Genomic DNA, 23,947 nt, shown 5'->3' on the forward strand with positions numbered 1-23,947 from the left:
AATAGAGTGCTATGTAACAAATTGTTGGTGTCAGATCACAGCTTGGTAACAAGTTGTTGATGTCAGATCTCAACTTAGTAACAAGTTGTTAGTATCAAATCACAACTTGGTAACAAGTTGCTAATATCAAATCACAGCTTGGTAACAAGTAAATAGAGTGCTATGTAACAAATTGTTGGTGTCAGATCACAGCTTGGTAACAAGTTGTTGATGTCAGTTCTCAACTTGGTAACAAGTAGATAGTGTCAGATCTCAGCTTGGTAACATTTCCTGGTATAATATTAACCGTTAAAGTCATTAACCATTTGATGGTTTGAAGGAAGGGGAGTTCTTATAGTGCCGTCCATTTGTTTTTGTGGTATTGTGGGCGCCGGGATATTCAGGTCTAACAGACATTTTCTATGATAAGACAACAAATAAAGGTGCCAGTAGTGTTTAAACTAATTGGAAGGAAGCTATTAATTAAAATGCCAAACTGGTTGAACTTTGTGCTTTACATGTAGGCTTATTTATGTAAGGGCACCAGGTACACTGTTGTCATTGAGCACACTAGGTATATTACATGCATGATATATTCTTTAGTTTAATTGTGCCTACTCTCTACATACACGTGCTTTGTGTGTATGACACATTGTTAGATTACTATTTTTAGATTATTATTTCTAATTTGTTATTTCGGTTGCATTTTCTCAATTTCTTCAGCTTCTCCTCAGTTTGGAATAATCTGTGTTTCTTTTTTTTAATAGTAAACACATGTAAAAAAAAATTTCATTGGTTCTAATAAAGAGTATACCTTCTTTGTAATACATTGTATCAACAGTATCTATATGTAGGTATCAATATAATGTTCTTATAAACATTGGTAACTGTATCATAAGTTGTTATACTATATATGAAATCTGTGGTAATACTAAAGTCAGGTCTAAATATACAAATATATCTATGTTATGTTATATAAAGGTAATTGACACAGCATATTTATGATAAATATTAAATTGCCAACTGTGCAGTAAATGCACATCACGTCATTTATGATATGACACTTTTGTATAATAAGAGGTAAGTAGAATTAATATACCTTGTCTCGATTAGGTGTAATATGAATAGGCATCAAGATGTTGCTATATAGATATAGGATCAGATCAGAAGGAGGAACTGAATTATTATGTATGTCATACTGATAAGGATTTATGAAATCATTCTTCACAATAATGGACAAAAGTACAGGTAGGTTATTATCTATAATGTTAATTAAGATCCAGTCACTATTAATGTTGATTTTAAGTACAGGTAGGTTATTATCTATAGTATTAATTAAGATCCAGTCACTATTAATGTTGATTTTAAGTACAGGTAGGTTATTATCTATAATATTAATATCCAGTCACTGTTAATGTTGATTTTAAGTAAGGTAGGTTATTATCTATAATATTAATATCCAGTCACTGTTAATGTTGATTTTAAGTACAGGAAGGCTATTATCTATAATATTAATTAAGATCCAGTCACTGTTAATGTTGGTTTTAAGTACAGGAGGTTATTATCTATAATATTAATATCCAGTCACTGTTAATGTTGATTTTAAGTACAGGAAGGCTATTATCTATAATATTAATTAAGATCCAGTCACAGTTAATGTTGATTTTAAGTACAGGTAGGTTATTATCTATAATATTAATATCCAGTCACTGTTAATGTTGATTTTAAGTACAGGAAGGCTATTATCTATAATATTAATTAAGATCCAGTCACTGTTAATGTTGATTTTAAGTACAGGTAGGTTATTATCTATAATATTAATATCCAGTCACTGTTATCATTGATTTTAAGTACAGGTAGGTTATTATCTATAATATTAATATCCAGTCACTGTTATTATTGATTTTAAGTACAGGTAGGTTATTATCTATAATATTAATTAAGATCCAGTCACTGGAGATCATTGGTGAGGAGTACAGTCTTAATGAAGTCTCAACTGGAAATTGTTGTATCACTTCCAGCATATTGTCCAACTTTTGACGCGCAGGCTTTAATGCTGTGAAATTATCACACAACCTTCAAAGTTTTTTGGAGCACATTATTTGTTGAATTTCTGCTGAAGTTTGTTGCCATTTTTCAAGGTCATTTGCTATATAATAACGAATAATCTGCCTATTTTAAGTGTAGTTAAGGCAACGGAGAAGCAACATAGCCCTAGGCCCAACATGATGCCTCCATATTCCAAACCAATTGGACTCTAGAGGCAGAAGGGAAGTCAATGGCTGACATATAACTGCTGTGATAGTGGATGCACGCACAGTGTTAACAAACACCACAGAGTGTGGTACCAGTCTTTATATCATTACTCAAAATTATCAAAACTGATGGTTATCAACCATGATATGTAAGCCACAGAGCCAATTTTTTAACAATTATTTCAATTTGATCCACATATTAGCGGCATCGAAATATAAGCCGCACCCATTCTTATGATGTGGTTAACCATTATGTCGATCAAATTTTGTTGACAGAAGACAATTAATCAAGATTGTCAGTGAAACTTTAACAAAGTTTGAAAATGAATTATACGCAGATCATCCTTTATTTTATTGATGTGTTTGAGAAATGTAAAATAGCAATTAGCGAACTGGTTTGATTTTGGAGCCTTCAAAGATTGTCTATACACAGATATAGGGCCTGACATTACATATGGTTTACTTATATCTTATTTGGTATCTGTACTGTTATATATTAGCCAAGGCTCTTGCATGCTGACAAAATTCTTATAGTTCCATATTATTTCTTATAAGTTACAAGAATTTGACCAGATGACCTATCGATTGATCGCAGGATGCAACAGGCTAGTGTTAACTTGCGCTATAGCTTCTGAAGCAACAACCTAAGTTCAGAAGATGTTCATTTTCCTCTAAATTCAAATTGTTTTAACTTGGGTCATTAACATCTGGTATCCGTCTTGAATTTTACAGTTTAGGACATTTCCATCTTGTTAGTGTCATTAATTTTACATTTTAGTTCATTTACACATGGTATCCATCTTTAAAATGTTACATTTTAGGACATTTACATTTGGTATACCTCTTTCATGTTGCATTTTGATTCTAACTGCAAAACATTGATTAAACAGTGTTGAAATAGTGTGAGCAGAAACACTGTTCTGTTATTGAAAATGTAATTTTTCATTTTGAGTAGAATGGGCTGTGTGCTCAGTAACTGATTATGGATCTCTTGTTTTGTTGTTGTAGCCCAGACCACTATGGAGGACCTACAGATCCGACCTCACCTACTGTTTGTGCACTCTTACAAGTCACCACACTTCTGTGACTTTTGTGGGGAGATGCTCTTTGGACTTGTTAAACAAGGCCTCAAATGTGAAGGTACGATTTGTATTGGTAGAGTACATCAGACTCCTCAGCTGGAACTTAGTAACTGTTTGGAGCCAAAAAGATTTAACTTTTATATAGATAAGGGGAATCGATCATAAGCATATCGTCATAGAAAAATCAATTTATTTAGAAGAAAAAATATATCTTGAGAATGATTGTAATAGTTATGTATGTATTTAGAATAAGTATAATATATTTTGATAGCTACATATACCACATATTTTAAAATACTTTTGAAAAGTTTTTTAAACCAGTTTTCTGATACTATGAGGATTAACTACAGAGCTGAAGGCCAGTAAGATTACTGCAACATAAGAGATCGGTGATATAAGTCACCTGTAAGTTAAAAAATACATCCAGAGCAGGAATCCACATTTCAGAGTACCATGAAGTTGGGTTATTGACTTGTTTGGGTTAAAATATCTTCACAACAGCCATGGTCATAGGAAGATGGTAGGGGTGTCGACAGCTGATAAAGTCAAAGACATATGCTTTTGTAGTATCATCACACTGAAATGTCATTACCTGTACACAACACCCCACCTTGTCACATTATATCTGACTACAGGGACACGTTTAAAGTGCCATCACACTGAAATGTTTACTGTTCAATGGTATACTTACAGGATATTATTAGTTCTGCTAGTGTTTATGTTTTCTTTGTTGTTTTTTTTTTTTGATAATTTTGAAGAGAAAAGCAGTGGATATTTTAAAGTTGTCACATTAGTATGTTGACATCGGGTTTTTTATATTGGATAGGATGTGGCTTGAACTTCCATAAACGTTGTGCCTTCAAGATTCCCAACAATTGCTCATATGATCGCCAGCGACGCCCATCAACTAGCAGCTTGTCATACTCTATGAGAGAAAAAGTTGACATGAACACAATGCCAGATGGAGGAAGTCAGGTAAGATTTAAAGATATATACCATCGCAAACCTAACTCCTGGTGTATACCATAACAAGACTGGTAACTGTGCAAACCTAACTTTTGGTATATACCACTACAAACTGATAATTCTGCAAACCTAATTCCTGGTATCACGATAACAAACCTGGTGAATGTGCAAACCTAACTCCTAGTACATACCATAACAAATCTAGACACCTCATATCTACCACAATAAGGCATAAAGACATATGATACTCATGAATGAATAATATTTTTTGTGGTCATGAATAATATTGTTATCTCAACTAAGAATATGGAGAAAACTGCCTATTAAAACTATTTTACTCACATGGTTTGTTCACAGACTCTAGCTGTACCAAATCAACAGTCACTCCCCCTGGTGGGAGAACCACGCAGCAGTCGCTCTAAGTCACTTGGTGGGCGACCAATCTGGATGGAACGAGAATTGTATGGGCGCATAAAACTCAAAGTGCCTCACACATTTAACGTTCACAACTACACGCGTCCCACCATCTGTCAGTGGTGTCGACGGTTACTAAAGGGACTATTCAGGCAGGGTCTACAGTGTAAAGGTGAGTAATACTGTATATATCTTTTAGTGTTGTCTACAACTACTGATTGTCTACAGCTACTGACAGGACTCTTAGGCAGGGACTGCAGTGTTATATATCTTTCAGTATTGGGGGCAGACACTGATAGGACTCTTCAAGCAAGACCTGCAGTGTAATTATATATCTGTCTGTATTGGCATCAGACACTGATGGGACACTTCAGGGAGGTTCTGCAGTGTAATTATATATCTGTCGATATTGGCATCAGACACTGATGGGACTCTTCAGGGAGGTTCTGTAGTGTTATTATATATCTGTCGATATTGGCATCAGACACTGATGGGACTCTTAAGGAAGGTTCTGCAGTGTTATTATATATCTGTCTGTATTGGCATCAGACACTGATGGGACTCTTCAGGCAGGGACTGCAATGTAATTATATATCTGTCTGTATTGGCATCAGACACTGATGGGACTCTTCAGGGAGGTTCTGCAGTGTAATTATATATCTGTCGATATTGGCATCAGACACTGATGGGACACTTCAGGCAGGGACTGCAATGTAATTATATATCTGTTGATATTGGCATAAGACACTGATGGGACACTTCAGGCAGGGACTGCAATGTAATTATATATCTGTCTGTATTGGCATCAGACACTGATGGGACTCTTCAGGGAGGTTCTGCAGTGTAATTATATATCTGTCTGTATTGGGGGCAGACACTGATGGGACTCTTCAAGCAAGACCTGCAGCGTAATTATATATCTGTCTGTATTGGCATCAGACACTGATGGGACTCTTCAGGGAGGTTCTGCAGTGTAATTATATATTTGTTGATATTGGCATCAGACACTGATGGGACACTTCAGGCAGGGACTGCAATGTAATTATATATCTGTTGATATTGGCATAAGACACTGATGGGACACTTCAGGCAGGGACTGCAATGTAATTATATATCTGTCTGTATTGGCATCAGACACTGATGGGACACTTCAGGCAGGGACTGCAATGTAATTATATATCTGTTGATATTGGCATCAGACACTGATGGGACACTTCAGGCAGGGACTGCAATGTAATTATATATTTGTTGATATTGGCATCAGACACTGATGGGACACTTCAGGCAGGGACTGCAATGTAATTATATATCTGTCAGTATTGGGGGCAGACACTGATGGGACACTTCAAGCAAGACCTGCAGCGTAATTATATATCTGTCTGTATTGGCATCAGACACTGATGGGACACTTCAGGCAGGGACTGCAATGTAATTATATATCTGTTGATATTGGCATCAGACACTGATGGGACACTTCAGGCAGGGACTGCAGTGTAATTATATATCTGTTGATATTGGCATCAGACACTGATGGGACACTTCAGGCAGGGACTGCAATGTAATTATATATCTGTTGATATTGGCATCAGACACTGATGGGACACTTCAGGCAGGGACTGCAGTGTAATTATATATCTGTTGATATTGGCATCAGACACTGATGGGACACTTCAGGCAGGGACTGCAATGTAATTATATATCTGTTGATATTGGCATAAGACACTGATGGGACACTTCAGGCAGGGACTGCAATGTAATTATATATCTGTCTGTATTGGCATCAGACACTGATGGGACACTTCAGGCAGGGACTGCAATGTAATTATATATCTGTTGATATTGGCATCAGACACTGATGGGACACTTCAGGCAGGGACTGCAGTGTAATTATATATCTGTTGATATTGGCATCAGACACTGATGGGACACTTCAGGCAGGGACTGCAATGTAATTATATATCTGTTGATATTGGCATCAGACACTGATGGGACACTTCAGGCAGGGACTGCAGTGTAATTATATATCTGTTGATATTGGCATCAGACACTGATGGGACACTTCAGGCAGGGACTGCAGTGTAATTATATATCTGTTGATATTGGCATCAGACACTGATGGGACACTTCAGGCAGGGACTGCAATGTAATTATATATCTGTTGATATTGGCATCAGACACTGATGGGACACTTCAGGCAGGGACTGCAGTGTAATTATATATCTGTCGATATTGACATCAGTTTAAAGATGAATAATACTCAGCTATATCACAATACATTGTAAAGGTAAGTATAAATATATAGATGTGATTTTACAGTGTAAATCAGCTTGAGGTGAGAATGCAAAAAGCAGTGTAATTCAGAGATTAGAGAAAAAGTGTTAATAAGGAGGAGATCTGAATATAAATTTGAGATGGTGATATAGTGTGAAAGTAAAAGTAAGTTAGATTGAGATGGTGATATAGTGTGAAAGTAAAAGTAAGTTAGATTGAGATGGTGATATAGTGTGAAAGTCAAAGTAAGTTAGATTGAGGTAGTTATACAAAGTGAAGGTCAAAGTAAATTAGTTAGAGATGGTGATACTGAGTAAAGGTCAAGGAAAAAAAGCTGGTGGTACAATATGAAGGTCAAGGTAAATAAACATGAGATAAGTTTGAGGTGGTAATACAGTGTTAAGGTCAATGTCAATAAGTTTTATGATGGTGATACAGTGTTAAGGTCAATGTCAATAAGTTTTGAGACTGTGATACAGTGTTAAGGTCAATGTCAATAAGTTTTGAGATGGTGATACAGTGTTAAGGTCAATGTCAATAAGTTTTGAGATGGTGATACAGTGTTAAGGTCAATGTCAATAAGTTTTGAGATGGTGATACAGTGTTAAGGTCAATGTCAATAAGTTTTGAGATGGTGATACAGTGTTAAGGTCAATGTCAATAAGTTTTGAGATGATACTGCAAAGTAGTGATGATGATGCAATATGAAAGTCAAAGTGAATAAATTTAAGATGATGATGCAGTGTGGAGGTTTTAATAAATTAGTTTTTAAGGTTAAATAAGTATCTTTTTGATGTTGATACGTTATAATACCTTCTGGTGATGAGTATAGTGTATGTAACCACCAGATAAAATGTTAGTTTTTATATAAGTTATTGATATTTTTGCCATGGAATTAATTAATGTTCAGTGTAGTAAGAACTCTTAGTTCTGGGAAATAACAGTTTATGTCGTAATGTAAGCAGCTGAGAGCAACTGTAAACAGGAAGGTCTTTGTAAATAATTTAGGTATCATTAATGACAGAATTATATTTATGTAGTCTGGTTAACCGGGGAGTAAGTGTTTATAAGGGCGTGGGCATCTGTGATCCTGACAGTGTTAAATCTGTACGAGTGATTTGACAATTAAAACCTGATACAGACAGGATTAGGAGGTTAGTGATCACAACAGTCACGGTAATGCTGCAATACCACGATACACAGGTGTGAATCAGGTCAGGTGACCTATAGGTCAATTAGATGTGTAGAGGATATCACTATGTGGCAAGTGAGGCAGCCAATGATCAGATGATGGAGTGCAGGGTCCTGTCTCATCTTACACTTCTGATAAATGAAAGTAATTAATTAGAAAATGTAGGAAAACATTGGGATGTTTGGTCTGCATATCAGCTAAGATGTCTGGTCTGCATATCAGACAAGATGTCTGGTCTGTATGTCAGTTTAGATGTATGGTGTATATGTAAGTTTAGATGTCTGGTCTGTATGTCAGTTAAGATGTCTGGTGTATATGTAAGTTTAGATGTCTGGTCTGTATGTCAGTTTAGATGTCTGGTCTGTATGTCAGTTAAGATGTCTGATCTGTATGTCAGTTAAGATGTCTGGTGTATATGTAAGTTTAGATGTCTGGTCTGTATGTCAGTTTAGATGTCTGGTCTGTATGTCAGTTAAGATGTCTGATCTGTATGTCAGTTAAGATGTCTGGTCTGTATGTCAGTTAAGATGTCAGGTCTGTATGTCAGTTAAGATGTCAGGTCTGTATGTCAGTTAAGATGTCAGGTCTGTATGTCAGTTAGGATGTCTGGTCTGTATGTAAGTTAAGATGTCTGATCTGAATGTCAGTTATGATGTCAGGTCTGTTTGTCAGTTATGATGTCAGGTCTATTTGTCAGTTATGATGTCAGGTCTATTTGTCAGTTATGATGTCAGGTCTGTATGTCAGTTAGGATGTCTGGTCTGTATGTCAGTTAGGATGTATGGTCAGACAAGATGTATGGTCTGTATGTCAGTTAAGATGTCTGGTCTGTATGTTAGTTTAGATGTATGGTCTGTATGTCAGACAAGATGTATGGTCTGTATGTAAGTTAAGATGTCTGATCTGAATATCAGTTATGATGTCAGGTCTGTTTGTCAGTTAAGATGTCTGGTCTGTATGTCAGTTAAGATGTCTGGTCTGTATGTCAGACAAGATGTCTGGTCTGTATGTCAGTTAAGATGTCTGGTCTGTTCAGTATGTCAAGTCTGCAAATCAGGGATATTTAAATAGTCACATGTCTGGTCTGTAGATCATTGATACGTGTAAAAACATGGAGATATCTGGCTTGTAGATCAGGAACATTAAACATTGAGATATTTTGTCTGTATATCAGGGATATGCAAACATTGTGATACCTAGGTCTATAGAACATCAATGATATGTAAACATTGTGATACCTGGTCTATAGAACACCAATGATATGTAAACATTGTGATACCTGGTCTATAGAACATCAATGATATGTAAACATTGTGATATCTGGTCTATAGAACATCAATGATATGTAAACATTGTGATACCTGGTCTATAGAACATCAATGATATGTAAACATTGTGATACCTGGTCTATAGAACATCAATGATATGTAAACATTGTGATACCTGGGTCTATAGAACATCAATGATATGTAAACATTGTGATACCTGGTCTATAGAACATCAATGATATGTAAACATTGTGATACCTGGTCTATAGAACACCAATGATATGTAAACATTGTGATACCTGGTCTATAGAACACCAATGATATGTAAACATTGAGATATCTGGTCTGTATATCAGGGATATGCAAGGATAGAGATGTATGGTCTATAGATTTGACCTTGAGATGTCTGGTCTACAGATTTGACCTTGAGATGTCTGGTCTATAGATTTGACGTTGAGATGTCTGGTCTATAGATTTGACATTGAGATGTATGGTCTATAGATTTGACCTTGAGATGTCTGGTCTATAGATTTGACATTGAGATATCTGGTCTATAGATTTGACATTGAGATGTCTGGTCTATAGATTTGACATTGAGATGTATGGTCCATAGATTTGACATTGAGATGTCTGGTCTATAGATTTGACATTGAGATGTCTGGTCTATAGATTTGACATTGAGATGTCTGGTCTATAGATTTGACATTGAGATGTCTGGTCTGTGTATCAGTAGTATGGAAACTTTGAGATGTCTAATATTTAGTCATGAGATATATTAACATTGAGATGTCTGGTCTGCAGATCATTGATATGTAATATTGAAGTGTCTTGTTTATATTGATATGTAAACAATGAGATATTTGGTCTCTATCAGGGATATGTAAACATGGAAATATCTGGTCTGTATTATTAAGATATATTAACATTGAGATGTCTGGTCTGTAGATCATTGGTATGTTAACATTTTGATATCTAGGCTGTAGATTTGATATACGTAAACATTGAAATTTCTGGTCTATAGTTTGGAATATATGTAAATTTAAACTGTATATTTGAAACAAATTTAACCTAATAATGTCTGGTGTATTATTACAACATCTCTTCCTAAGTTGAAATCAGCCAGTTTTGGCTATTTGACCATTCCAACTGATATAACATCCTGGTTTGGAAACAAGTATAAATGAAAGGTTGATAACAACTAGTTCATCCAGTAGATTTGGAACATGCATGTTGGGAAAGATGTAGGACAGGTGGAAAAAAACTCTGAATTCCTATGATTGTTGTTAAGAGCTCTTGATTACAGAGGAGTTACGTAAAGTTGTAGTACATGGAAGGTCATGGTAGCAGAGGCGAGGAATCAATCAGCAGGCTTGGCACGGTACTTATAGATCTAATAGTAAAGCAATTAGACTTGTTAGTGCCTAACACATTAATGTCGACTACAATAGCTCCACACAGGGAGCACCACATGTGTGAAAACAGATATAAAAGCATTAGATCAGGATTATTCTACATATCTACATGACCCAGGTGTGATTTCATGTAGATTTAAAAGAACCCTGTCATTGTTAATAAGTATTCCATATACTGTCCATATATTTCAGGTTTTCTGTACCATGCTTTAGGAGTTCTGAGATCATTTGACCTATTAAACAAATTAGCCAATGTTTTCCATGATAAAATTTGCAGATTCTATCTGTTACAAAAACTTCTACCTGTACAAAGTTCTGCTGATAAAAATTCTACTTGCATAAATTTTACTTGTACAAAACCTACCTGTGTAAATTCTACCTTACAAATTGTACCTGTCCAGATTTTACATGTACAAAATGTACCTGTCTAGGTTTTACATGTACAAATTGTACCTCTACAGATTCTACATGTACAAATTGTACCAGTTCAAATTCTGCTTGTAAAAATTCTACCTGTACAGATTTCTCATGTACCATTTCTACCTATACAAATTCTACCTGTACAAATTTCACCTGTCCATATTTTACATCTACAAATTGTACCTGTACAGATTTCACATGTACAAATTCTACCTCTACAGATTTCACATGTACAAGTTCTGCTTTTGTAAATTCTACTAATATAGTTTACCTGTATAGATTTGACAAATTCTAACGATACAATTTCTGCCTGTTCAATTTTATTTCAAGCTTTATGCTACAATTATCCTTAGATGGTTCCCTTTTGAAGATAATCTTCTTAAGTTCCCAAGACTATCATATGGAAAAAAGTCAATTTTCAACTTCCTTTTACATTCTGTCAGAGAGGTTTACCTAAAATCATTGCTTGTGTTGATGTTGTAAAGATATGTCTTCTAGTGTTTACACCGTTTGATGTGGTACATGTAGAATTGTTTTGATATTAAAAGCCAAATCCATTGACTATCCACAAGGGCATTGTAGAATATTGATTTTGAATATGCTTTATGTAAGGTGTGAAAGCAGAGTTGACAGGTTAGGATCAGTAATTGATAATGCCACTGATTTCAGGTAGTTCAGTCTGTGATCGATGCTGTCCAGAAATCACCATCACTGTACTCACCTTTAAGATATACCACACCTCACTGTAGTCAGCTCACAGACATACCACACCTCACTGTAGTCAGCTCACAGACATACCACACCTCACTGTAGTCAGCTCACAGACATACCACACCTCACTGTAGTCAGCTCACAGACATACCACACCTCACCATAGTCAGCTCACAGACATACCACACCTCACTGTAGTTCGCTCACAGACATACCACACCTCACTGTAGTCAGCTCACAGACATACCACACCTCACTGTAGTCAGCTCACAGACATACAACACCTCACTGTAGTCAGCTCACAGACTCTCAGAAATACCACACCTCACTGTAGTCAGCTCACAGACATACCACACCTCACTGTAGTCAGCTCACAGACATACCACACCTCACTGTAGTCAGCTCACAGACATACCACACCTCACTGTAGTCAGCTCACAGACATACCACACCTCACTGTAGTCAGCTCACAGACATACCACACCTCACTGTAGTCAGCTCACAGACATACCACACCTCACTGTAGTCAGCTCACAGACATACCACACCTCACTGTAGTCAGCTCACAGACATACCACACCTCACTGTAGTCAGCTCACAGACATACAACACCTCACTGTAGTCAGCTCACAGACATACCACACCTCACTGTAGTCAGCTCACAGACATACCACACCTCACTGTAGTCAGCTCACAGACATACCACACCTCACTGTAGTCAGCTCACAGACAAACCACACCTCACTGTAGTCAGCTCACAGACATACCACACAGACATACCACACCTCACTGTAGTCAGATCCCAGCCTTACCACACCTCACTGTAGTCAGCTCTCATTCTCACCACAACTTAACGCATATATCTAGTCAGCTCACAGACATACCACACCTCACTGTAGTCAGCTCACAGACATACCACACCTCACTGTAGTCAGCTCACAGACATACAACACCTCACTGTAGTCAGCTCACAGACATACCACACCTCACTGTAGTCAGAGACATACCACACCTACTGTAGTCACACAGACATACCACACCTCACTGGAGTCAGCTCACAGACATACCACACCTCACTGTAGTCATATCATAGACAGCTCACAGACATACCACACCTCACTGTAGTCAGCTCACAGACATACCACACCTCACTGTAGTCAGCTCACAGACATACCACACCTCACTGTAGTCAGCTCACAGACATACCACACCTCACTGTAGTCAGCTCACAGACATACCACATCTCACTGTAGTCAGCTCACAGACATACAACACCTCACTGTAGTCAGCTCACAGACATACCACACCTCACTGTAGTCAGCTCACAGACATACCACACCTCACTGTAGTCAGCTCACAGACATACCACACCTCACTGTAGTCAGCTCACAGACATACCACACCTTAATGTATATATATAGTCAGCTCACAGACATACCACACCTCACTGTAGTCAGCTCACAGACATACCACACCTCACTGTAGTCAGCTCACAGACATACCACACCTCACTGTAGTCAGCTCACAGACATACCACACCTCACTGTAGTCAGCTCACAGACATACCACACCTCACTGTAGTCAGCTCACAGACACTGTAGTCAGCTCACAGACATACCACACCTCACTGTAGTCAGCTCACAGACATACCACACCTCACTGTAGTCAGCTCACAGACATACCACACTTAATGTATATATGTAGTCAGCTCACAGACATACCACACCTCACTGTAGTCAGCTCACAGACATACCACACCTCACTGTAGTCAGCTCACAGACATACCACACGTCACCACAGTTAGTTCCCAGATATACCAAATAGACTATCCACAGCACTGTAGCTGTCAATACTGAGCAGCTGTCTTCAAAGATAATGAAATCCTTTTTTTCTTTCAAATCTGTCTTGTCATTGCTTTGTGATAGGGGTTACCAAACCCTGTAGCTTAGAGCCTACAAGGAATCACATCATGACTCAGCTTACACAAGTCTCTTTTTCCTCGTATTACACCTTGTAGGATTCTATACAAAATCAAAAGAAACAAGTGTCAGGAGTACAGTTATAGAAATCTAAAAGCATTATTTAAATCTGTAAAGGATATCATTGCTGGTTAGTCACCTTCATTATTGTGTTTTGATTGTTCCCCAAAGTACATAATGTTTTGAAACTAAACCAGAGCTCTTATCTCTTTTATGATTAAATGACAGGAAATGTTCACAATGGCAATAAAATTGGAATTATTTTTTGTTACCAATTTTGTAAATTTCTATGTTGCGTGCTGGTTTGGGACTGCAGTGTCACCTTTGTCATCACAGGGAGCATGGTCACACAGGACCAAACTGTAAGCTGGTGTATTAACATCAAACTATCATTTAACAACAGGCACTTGTTTTGATTCTTCTACTACAGCATTGCTATGAAGTACTTTTTGTCAAACCACCAGCAGCTCAACTTGCATAGCTATTCAGCACAGTTGTATCAATACCTTGAATGTCAGTGTGTCACAGCTGTGTCAATAATTTGGGTGTCACAGTTGTGTTAGTACTTAGTGTGTCACATCTGTGTCTGTACTCAGGTCATTGTGTCACATTTGTGTCTGTACTCAGGTCAATGTGTCACATCTGTGTCTGTACTCAGATCAATGTGTCACATCTGTGTCTGTACTCAGGTCAGTGTGTCACATCTGTTTCAGTTTATAGTAAGTCGGTGTGTCACATCTGTGTCTGTATTTAAGGTCAATGTGTCACATCTGTGTCTGTACTCAGGTCAATGTGTCACATCTGTGTCTGTACTCAGGTCAATGTGTCACATCTGTGTCTGTAATCAGGTCAATGTGTCACATCTGTGTCTGTAATCAGGTCAATGTGTCACATCTGTGTCTGTACTCAGGTCAATGTGTCACATCTGTTTCAGTTTATAGTAAGTCTGTATGTCACATCTGTGTCTGTATTTAAGGTCAATGTGTCACATCTGTGTCTGTACTCAGGTCAATGTGTCACATCTGTTTCAGTTTATAGTAAGTTGGTGTGTCACATCTGTGTCTGTATTTAAGGTCATTGTGTCACATCTGTGTCTGTACTCAGGTCAATGTGTCACATCTGTTTCAATTTATAGTAAGTCTGTATGTCACATCTGTGTCTGTATTTAAGGTCAAAGTGTCACATCTGTTTCAGTTTATAGTAAATCGGTGTGTCACTTCAGTCTGTATTTAAGGTCAATGTGTCACATCTGTGTCTTTACTCAGGTCAATGTGTCACATCTGTTTCAGTTTATAGTAAGTCTGTGTCACATCTGTGTCTGTATTTAAGGTCATTGTGTCACATCTGTGTCTGTATTTAAGGTCATTGTGTCACATCTGTGTCTGTACTCAGGTCAATGTGTCACATCTGTTTCAGTTTAAAGTAAGTCGGTGTGTCACATCTGTGTCTGTATTTAAGGTCATTGTGTCACATCTGTGTCTGTACTCAGGTCAATGTGTCACATCTGTTTTAGTTTAAAGTAAGTCGGTGTGTCACATCTGTGTCTGTATTTAAGGTCATTGTGTCACATCTGTGTCTGTACTTAGGTCAATGTGTCACATCTGTTTCAGTTTATAGTAAGTCTGTGTCACATCTGTGTCTGTATTTAAGGTCATTGTGTCACATCTGTGTCAATACTTGTATGTCTGTGTGTCATGTTTGTGTCAGTACTTAGTGTGTCACATGTGTGTCTGTACATTGTATGTCAGTGTGTCACCTGTGTGTCTGTACATTGTATGTCAGTGTGTCACGTGTGTCTGTACATTGTATGTCAGTGTGTCACATGTGTGTCCGTACATTGTATGTCAGTGTGTCACATGTGTTTCATTACTTAGAGCATCAGTGTCACATGTGTTTTGTTACTTTGAGCGTCAGTGTGTCACATGTGTGTCCGTACATTGTATGTCAGTGTGTCACATGTGTGTCTGTACATTGTATGTCAGTGTGTCACATGTGTGTCCGTACATTGTATGTCAGTGTGTCACATGTGTGTCATTGCTTAGAGCATCAGTGTGTCACATGTGTTTCGTTACTTTGAGCGTCAGTGTGTCACATGTGTGTCACATCTTACTTTGTCACAACTGTACTGCATTAGTAATTATTGTGTAACAGCTGTATCAATAATTGATATTTGGATCAGTGTCTCACAGCTTCATCAATACTTGTTGTCACAGCTGTGTCCTGTTTCATTACTTGATGTGTCACAGCTGTATTACATTTCGTATTCCATTATGTCACAGCTGTGTTACATTTGGTATTCCATTATGTCACAGCTGTGTTACATTGGGTATTCCATTATGTCACAGCTGTGTTACATTTGGTATTCCATTGTGTCACAGCTGTGTTACATTGGGTATTCCATTATGTCACAGCTGTGTTACATTTGGTATTCCATTGTGTCACAGCTGTGTTACATTTGGTATTCCATTATGTCACAGCTGTGTTACATTTGGTATTCCATTATGTCACAGCTGTGTTACATTTGATATTCCATTATGTCACAGCTGTGTTACATTTGGTATTCCATTATGTCACAGCTGTGTTACATTGGGTATTCCATTATGTCACAGCTGTGTTACATTTGGTATTCCATTATGTCACAGCTGTGTTACATTTGGTATTCCATTATGTCACAGCTGTGTTACATTTGGTATTCCATTGTGTCACAGCTGTTTAAATACTTATTCTGAAATAGCAAAGGTTTCTTTGGCAAAACATCAAAGTATTTTGAGATTGTTTTTTGTAAACTTAGCACTCAGGATTATATGATATCGAATGGAATTTACCTGCTTGTAATTATGATGATATCATGTGATATTTTTGTGTTAGAAACAAAGTTTATAATGTGAAATCAGTTAGGTTGGAGTTGTTTACTCCAGTGCTGAAAATTGTCCAGCCAGTTTAATGTTAGATTGGACTTTCTCATTCCAGTGCTGTAAGATGTCCAGCCAGTTTAATGTTAGGTCAGAGTTTCTCACTCCAGTGCTGTAAGATGTCCAGCCAGTTTAATGTTAGGTCAGAGTTTCTCACTCCAGTGCTGTAAGATGTCCAGCCAGTTTAATGTTAGGTCGGAGTTTCTCACTCCAGTGCTGTAAGATGTCCAGCCAGTTTAATGTTAGGTTGGAGTTGTTTACTCCAGTGCTGTAAGATGTCCAGCCAGTTTAATGTTAGGTCAGAGTTTCTCACTCCAGTGCTGTAAGATGTCCAGCCAGTTTAATGTTAGGTCGGAGTTTCTCACTCCAGTGCTGTAAGATGTCCAGCCAGTTTAATGTTAGGTCAGAGTTTCTCACTCCAGTGCTGTAAGATGTCCAGCCAGTTTAATGTTAGGTCGGAGTTTCTCACTCCAGTGCTGTAAGATGTCCAGCCAGTTTAATGTTAGGTCGGAGTTTCTCACTCCAGTGCTGTAAGATGTCCAGCCAGTTTAATGTTAGGTCAGAGTTTCTCACTCCAGTGCTGTAAGATGTCCAGCCAGTTTAATGTTAGGTCGGAGTTTCTCACTCCAGTGCTGTAAGATGTCCAGCCAGTTTAATGTTAGGTCGGAGTTTCTCACTCCAGTGCTGTAAGATGTCCAGCCAGTTTAATGTTAGGTTGGAGTTGTTTACTCCAGTGCTGTAAGATGTCCAGCCAGTTTAATGTTAGGTCAGAGTTTCTCACTCCAGTGCTGTAAGATGTCCAGCCAGTTTAATGTTAGGTCAGAGTTTCTCACTCCAGGTCAAGGGCGGTAAAATTTCATTTACAGTGTATTACAATTGCTGACTTCATCCAGCATCTAGATTTGTGATTGTGAGCAGAGGTTTTTACTTCTCAGTGGGAACTTGAAATCAATTGTCTCTAAATCCAGAGTGATACTCTGAGGAAAACACACGGTATTGATTACTGGGTCAGTGGCTTAAAGGCCCACAGCTTATTGGAAGTCTTCCTTGTGTTCTCTTTGTTAAGGGTTAGTATCAGAGTGAATATAAGATATATCAGCTCCTTTTAACTCCTGAGAATCCTTCTGGGAAATACTTCCGGTAGATATTGATAATTGAGCAAGTTAGATACCTGTCAGTAATTAAAAAGTATAAAGTGTGATAGTAATTAAGACCCCGCACGAAAGTGTGGATGGCCTATAGTAATCATGATGTCCTTCCGTCTGTCTGTCCTTGCATCTGTCTGTTAGCACTTTTGATTCCGTGTGACATTTTGAGTTTGTTTGTGCCGATCAAACTCAAACAAAGCAGTACTTTCTTATTGAACATGGTTGCATGGGATTGCTTCACAGTTTTGAAGGTCAAAGGTCAAGGTCACTGTTACTATAAATAGAAAACTATAAATAGAAAAATCAGTTTCCCTGTGATAACTCAAGTTTGCTTTGGCAAACTCAAACCACATACAGTACTTCCTTACAAAAATGGGTTGCTTTTCAGGTCCCAGGGTCAATGATCCAGATTACTGCTACTCTTGGTAGAAAATTGGTTTCAGTGATATAACTTTAGTTTCCTTGGGCCAATCAAACTCAAACTTGATGCAATGTTTTCTTACAGAAAGTGCTTGTTAGGGATTACTTTTCAGACTAAGAAGTCAAGGTTAGAGATTATTGTTGCAATAATGGAAAATCCATTTTGTTGAATTTGCTGTAGCCAATCTAAGTTAATGTTGATGCAATGCTTCTTAACCAAAAGAGCTTGTTTGAAATAGATTACCATTCAGGTCCAATGGTTGAAGGTCACTGTTTACTTTCTATAAGGTAGAATAAGTTTTGTGTGATAACTCAAGTTTGCTTTGCCCAATCTAAATCAAACTTCATGGCCGCCATCTTGAAAACATCTTTTAAACTTCTTCTCAAGTTCCAATGGTGCCATTGGTGAGAATATCACGGACAGGTAGCCAATAAAGTGTTGTTATTTTCAACCTTGTCAAAACTTCAACACGGCAGCCAGGGTGGCCATTTTGTAACATGGTTGTGCTATCATGGTTTCCCTGTGCAACACTTCTTTCAAACTTCTTCTCAAGTTTTACCAGTTGGTATGAGTTCCAACTTGTCAAAAATAGGTATCACTTGTTATAGTTACCTACTCCTCACCAAAAGTACCATCTGCATCATGGAAAACACGGTTGGGTTGGTGGGTTGGTGAGAGGGGAGGAATTTCCAGCCACATAGCTTGGCCCTTGCTCACCTTTCAGTGTTCTAGTTAACAGGTGTTAAGTCTGACAGTAATTAACAAGTGTGAAGTCTGAATGTAATTAACAAGTGTTAAGTCTGACAGTAATTAACAAGTGTTAAGTCTGACAGTAATTAACAAGTGTTAAGTCTGACAGTAATTAACAAGTGTGAAGTCTGACAGTAATTAACAAGTGTTAAGTCTGACAGTAATTAACAAGTGTGAAGTCTGACAGTAATTAACAAGTGTGAAGTCTGACAGTAATTAACAAGTGTTAAGTCTGACAGTAATTAACAAGTGTGAAGTCTGACAGTAATTAACAAGTGTTAAGTCTGACAGTAATTAACAAGTGTGAAGTCTGAATGTAATTAACAGGTGTTAAGTCTGACAGTAATTAACAAGTGTTAAGTCTGACAGTAATTAACAAGTGTGAAGTCTGACAGTAATTAACAGGTTAAGTCTGACAGTAATTAACAAGTGTTAAGTCTGACAGTAATTAACAAGTGTTAAGGCTGACAGTAATTAACAGGTTAAGTCTGACAGTAATTAACAAGTGTGAAGTCTGACAGTAATTAACAAGTGTTAAGTCTGACAGTAATTAACAAGTGTTAAGTCTGACAGTAATTAACAAGTGTTAAGTCTGACAGTAATTAACAAGTGTGAAGTCTGACAGTAATTAACAAGTGTTAAGTCTGACAGTAATTAACAAGTGTGAAGTCTGACAGTAATTAACAAGTGTTAAGGCTGACAGTAATTAACAGGTTAAGTCTGACAGTAATTAACAAGTGTTAAGTCTGACAGTAATTTTAACAGGTGCTACAAATTTTAACTAGTTTGAAGTGTAGTTAGGTTTGGAAGCAATTTTTCATGCTATTTTAATGTTGTTTGACATGAAAGAGAATCCCAGATGGAACAAACTTTATCTCAATATATCGTTGTACCTAGCATTCAAAAAGAGAGGTTTATAGACTTCCAGATGTGTTGCAGACGAATCAACAGCCAACTTACACATTAAAAGCAAGGTGTAAAATAGACACAATTAGATTTTCTGGTGTATTTAAAAAGGCATCTAGCATATAGAAAGTGAGCTGTTTAGTGTACAACACTGTACCATGTTCTGTGGAAAATCATAAATTGATTTATTTGGGCTGATAATCATCCACACACTAACAAATTTACTCCACTATACATATTTTGGGACTTATTAAGTTATATGGACTTCTATTCTCATTGGCCTTTGTTTAGTAATGAGGATTTCTACTGTTATTTTGGACTTATTGTGATAGCAACCTATAATATTATTGGGACTTAGAAAGTAATAGGGACTTCTGCTGTTATTTGCACTTATTTAGTAAAAAATATTTCTAATGTTATTGAGGCTTATCCAGTGAAATTGAAACAGAATGAAGACTGAAAGGACGAACAAGAAAAATATTATACTTGTACAAAAAGACAAAATAAATGTACAGTGACTTAAAATCAAGGGTTACTTACATCCTGAAAGTGAAATTACAATTTTTATGAAAAAAGAGAACCATTTTCAGAATAGATTTTCTTGACTTTTGCAGATTGTAAGTTTAACTGTCACAAGAAGTGTGCCCAGTATGTCCCTAAAGATTGCACTGGAGAGATGTTACAGTATGATGGGGGTAAGTTTAAGCATCTGGTGTGTGTTACTGTTACAACAATGAAAGTGATAAGACCTAGAGTCACAAACTTTTTAGGCTACCTAAGTCCGAGTGTCCATCGTGTAATAAGCGTCTTAAGAAGTTTTACCATATTTGACTTCTTTTTCTAAGGGGTTTTGTCGACTTCTGCAGTGGTCAAGTGGTTTAGGCATGTAAACATCTTTATCACTAGCTCTCCACCGCTGGGTCGCAGGTTCAGCTTCTACATGTGGTATTTACCAGGTACTGGCCACAGGTCAGTGGTTTTTCTCGAGGAAATCAGGTTTTGCTTCACCACCCAAATATGGCACATCCTTAAATGACCCTGGCAGTTCATAGGACGTACAGCAATAATGAACTAATGCTTGTGCTCAGTGATATAAATAGATTTATATAGAAAATTGATAATGATGTGTCATGTTTTGTCAGCCCCGGAACCCAGTGAGATGGGAGACACAAATAGCACTATTGATACAGACAACACAGATGCCCTATCATTCTCATATGAGGAAGGATCACCACCAGAGGAGGAAGAGGAATCAGACCCAAAACCTCCGCTCAGGTGAGTTGAACTTAAGTTATCGCTTAGATGAGCAGAACTCAAAGTCAAACTAGCACTCCTATAAGTGGAATGCAATCTACCACTCAGATGAGGAGAACTCAAAGTACCAATCATATGAGTAGAACTCAAACTAACACTCAGGTGAGTATAACTCAGTCTACTGCTCAGATGAGTAGAACTCAAACTCAGTATACTGCTCAATTGAGTATAGAATTAAAATTACTACCCAGTTGAGTAGACCTCAAATTACCAATCATATGAGTAGAACTCAAACTCAGTCTACTGCTCAGATGAGTTTAGAATTCAAAATACTACCCTGTTGAGTAGACCTCAGAGTACCAATCATATGAGTGGAACTCAGACTTATCTTTGGTAGAACTCCAACGATTTCCTAGCTGAGTAGAAACCTTATTATTGCTTGATCTTAATTAAAGCTCAAGTTCCAAATCTTCTTGGTATAGAGTGAGATCAGATGATAAATTAGTCATCCTGCTACCAAGTCCAGACTCAATATATATTTTGTATTTCATATGATTAGTGATTTCTGTACAAAAATCCTCTCGTTTCAGCCCAACTGGTAGTAACATTCCACTTCAGAGAATTGTGCAATCAATTAAACACACAAAAAGGACTGGGTCCAAAATCATCAAGGAAGGATGGATGGTCCATTACTCCGACAGAAACCCCCAGGTACACAGATAATCTTACATGCAGTGTTTGGATGATGACGTCCATATGAAGTATTTAGAAACACAGCTAAGTCATTATGATGATTTTATACCACTTAAAAAATCCTGTGGTAGATCCTTCAGATTTCTGTCCTTCTGTTGAGATACAGGGGATGGTACCTGTATAGAATGTACAAGGACATTGGACTTTAACAGATGTTATCTGTACCTGTTATATAATTAATGCATACAAAGTCAGTATTGTCTGGGTATAGGTCAATACACACTGATATTTTTAGTTAATGTTGGGTGACAGCCGATCATTAAAAAAACCTAAACAAAGCATATCTGATTATACATATGTAGGTAGAACTTCATAAGCTGAAGATATTACTTATTAGCTCTTGAAGAAAAGCAGGTTTATGATTTAGTATACGTTTGCTGCAGATATTGAAATACATGAATATTTTATTAAATATGGGTATTGTCATATCTGGTAATTATGAAGTTTTTTAGTGTAAAATTCACTAAGCAGAGTTGAAATGGATTTTTTTCAATTGCAAATTTTACATATTTTTAGACTTCAAGTTTTGTTTGGTTAAAGTTTACTTGTGTAACAGAACAGGAAGAAAACATATACCAATCAAGCACCCCACCAGGAATCAAATCCATATCGAAACCAACTGAGCCAAAGAAGTATGCTCTGTGGCTGAGTGACAGAGAATTTATTTATTACTGTACAAACCACACTGACTTACTTCTTTTACACTTGCAAGTATTAAAACATGCTAGTTTCAAGAAGTATTGTGTCACTACAGTGAAGTTTTTAGCTAGTTTTTAGTTAGGTACTTAATCACAACATACCCTCAAATAGAGATAAAGTACCCCAGGTATTTACCAGCCACAACATACCCTCAAATAGAGATAAAGTAACCCAGGTATATACCAGCCACAACATACCCTCAAATAGAGATAAAGTAACCCAGGTATTTACCAGCCACAACATACCACATGGCTAGAGATAAAGTAACCCAGGTATATACCATCCACAACATACCACATGGCTAGAGATAAAGTAACCCAGGTATATACCAGCCACAACATACCACATGGCTAGAGATAAAGTAACCCAGGTATATACCAGCCACAACATACCACAAGGCTAGAGATAAAGTAACCCAGGTATATACCAGCCACAACATACCACATGGCTAGAGATAAAGTAACCCAGGTATAAACCAGCCACAACATACCACATGGCTAGAGATAAAGTAACCGAGGTATATACCAGCCACAACATACCACATGGCTAGAGATAAAGTAACCCAGGTATATACCAGCCACAACATACCACATGGCTAGAGATAAAGTAACCCAGGTATATACCAGCCACAACATACCACATGGCTAGAGATAAAGTAACCCAGGTATATACCAGCCACAACATACCACATGGCTAGAGATAAAGTAACCCAGGTATATACCAGCCACAACATACCACATGGCTAGAGATAAAGTAACCCAGGTATATACCAGCCACAACATACCACATGGCTAGAGATAAAGTAACCCAGGTATATACCAGCCACAAAATACCACATGGCTAGAGATAAAGTAACCGAGGTATATACCAGCCACAACATTCCACAAGGCTAGAGATAAAGTAACCCAGGTATATACCAGCCACAACATACCACATGGCTAGAGATAAAGTAACCCAGGTATATACCAGCCACAACATACCACATGGCTAGAGATAAAGTAACCCAGGTATATACCAGCCACAACATACCACATGGCTAGAGATAAAGTAACCCAGGTATATACCAGCCACAACATACCACATGGCTAGAGATAAAGTAACCCAGGTATATACCAGCCACAACATACCACATGGCTAGAGATAAAGTAACCCAGG

The 23,947-nt window shown here is 37.4% G+C and overlaps 1 protein-coding gene across 2 annotated transcripts in view; it reads left to right on the forward strand.

Moving 5' to 3' along the window:
• The window catches only part of LOC132558948 (serine/threonine-protein kinase D3-like), a 57,487-nt gene that overhangs the window by 17,645 nt on the left and 15,895 nt on the right, over positions 1-23,947 (forward strand). For both annotated transcript variants that reach the window (XM_060223571.1, XM_060223572.1), the window contains exons 3-8: positions 3,243-3,374; positions 4,143-4,291; positions 4,640-4,868; positions 20,701-20,781; positions 21,229-21,361; positions 21,931-22,051. In XM_060223571.1, the coding sequence (XP_060079554.1) occupies positions 3,243-3,374; positions 4,143-4,291; positions 4,640-4,868; positions 20,701-20,781; positions 21,229-21,361; positions 21,931-22,051 (845 nt within the window). The remainder of the gene's footprint in view (positions 1-3,242; positions 3,375-4,142; positions 4,292-4,639; positions 4,869-20,700; positions 20,782-21,228; positions 21,362-21,930; positions 22,052-23,947) is intronic.

This window comes from Ylistrum balloti, unplaced genomic scaffold (assembly GCF_031769215.1).
Source record: "Ylistrum balloti isolate Yb309-2 unplaced genomic scaffold, AGI_CSIRO_Ybal_v1 Utg370840, whole genome shotgun sequence".
In the NCBI taxonomy this organism is placed as follows: Eukaryota; Metazoa; Mollusca; class Bivalvia; order Pectinida; family Pectinidae; genus Ylistrum; species Ylistrum balloti.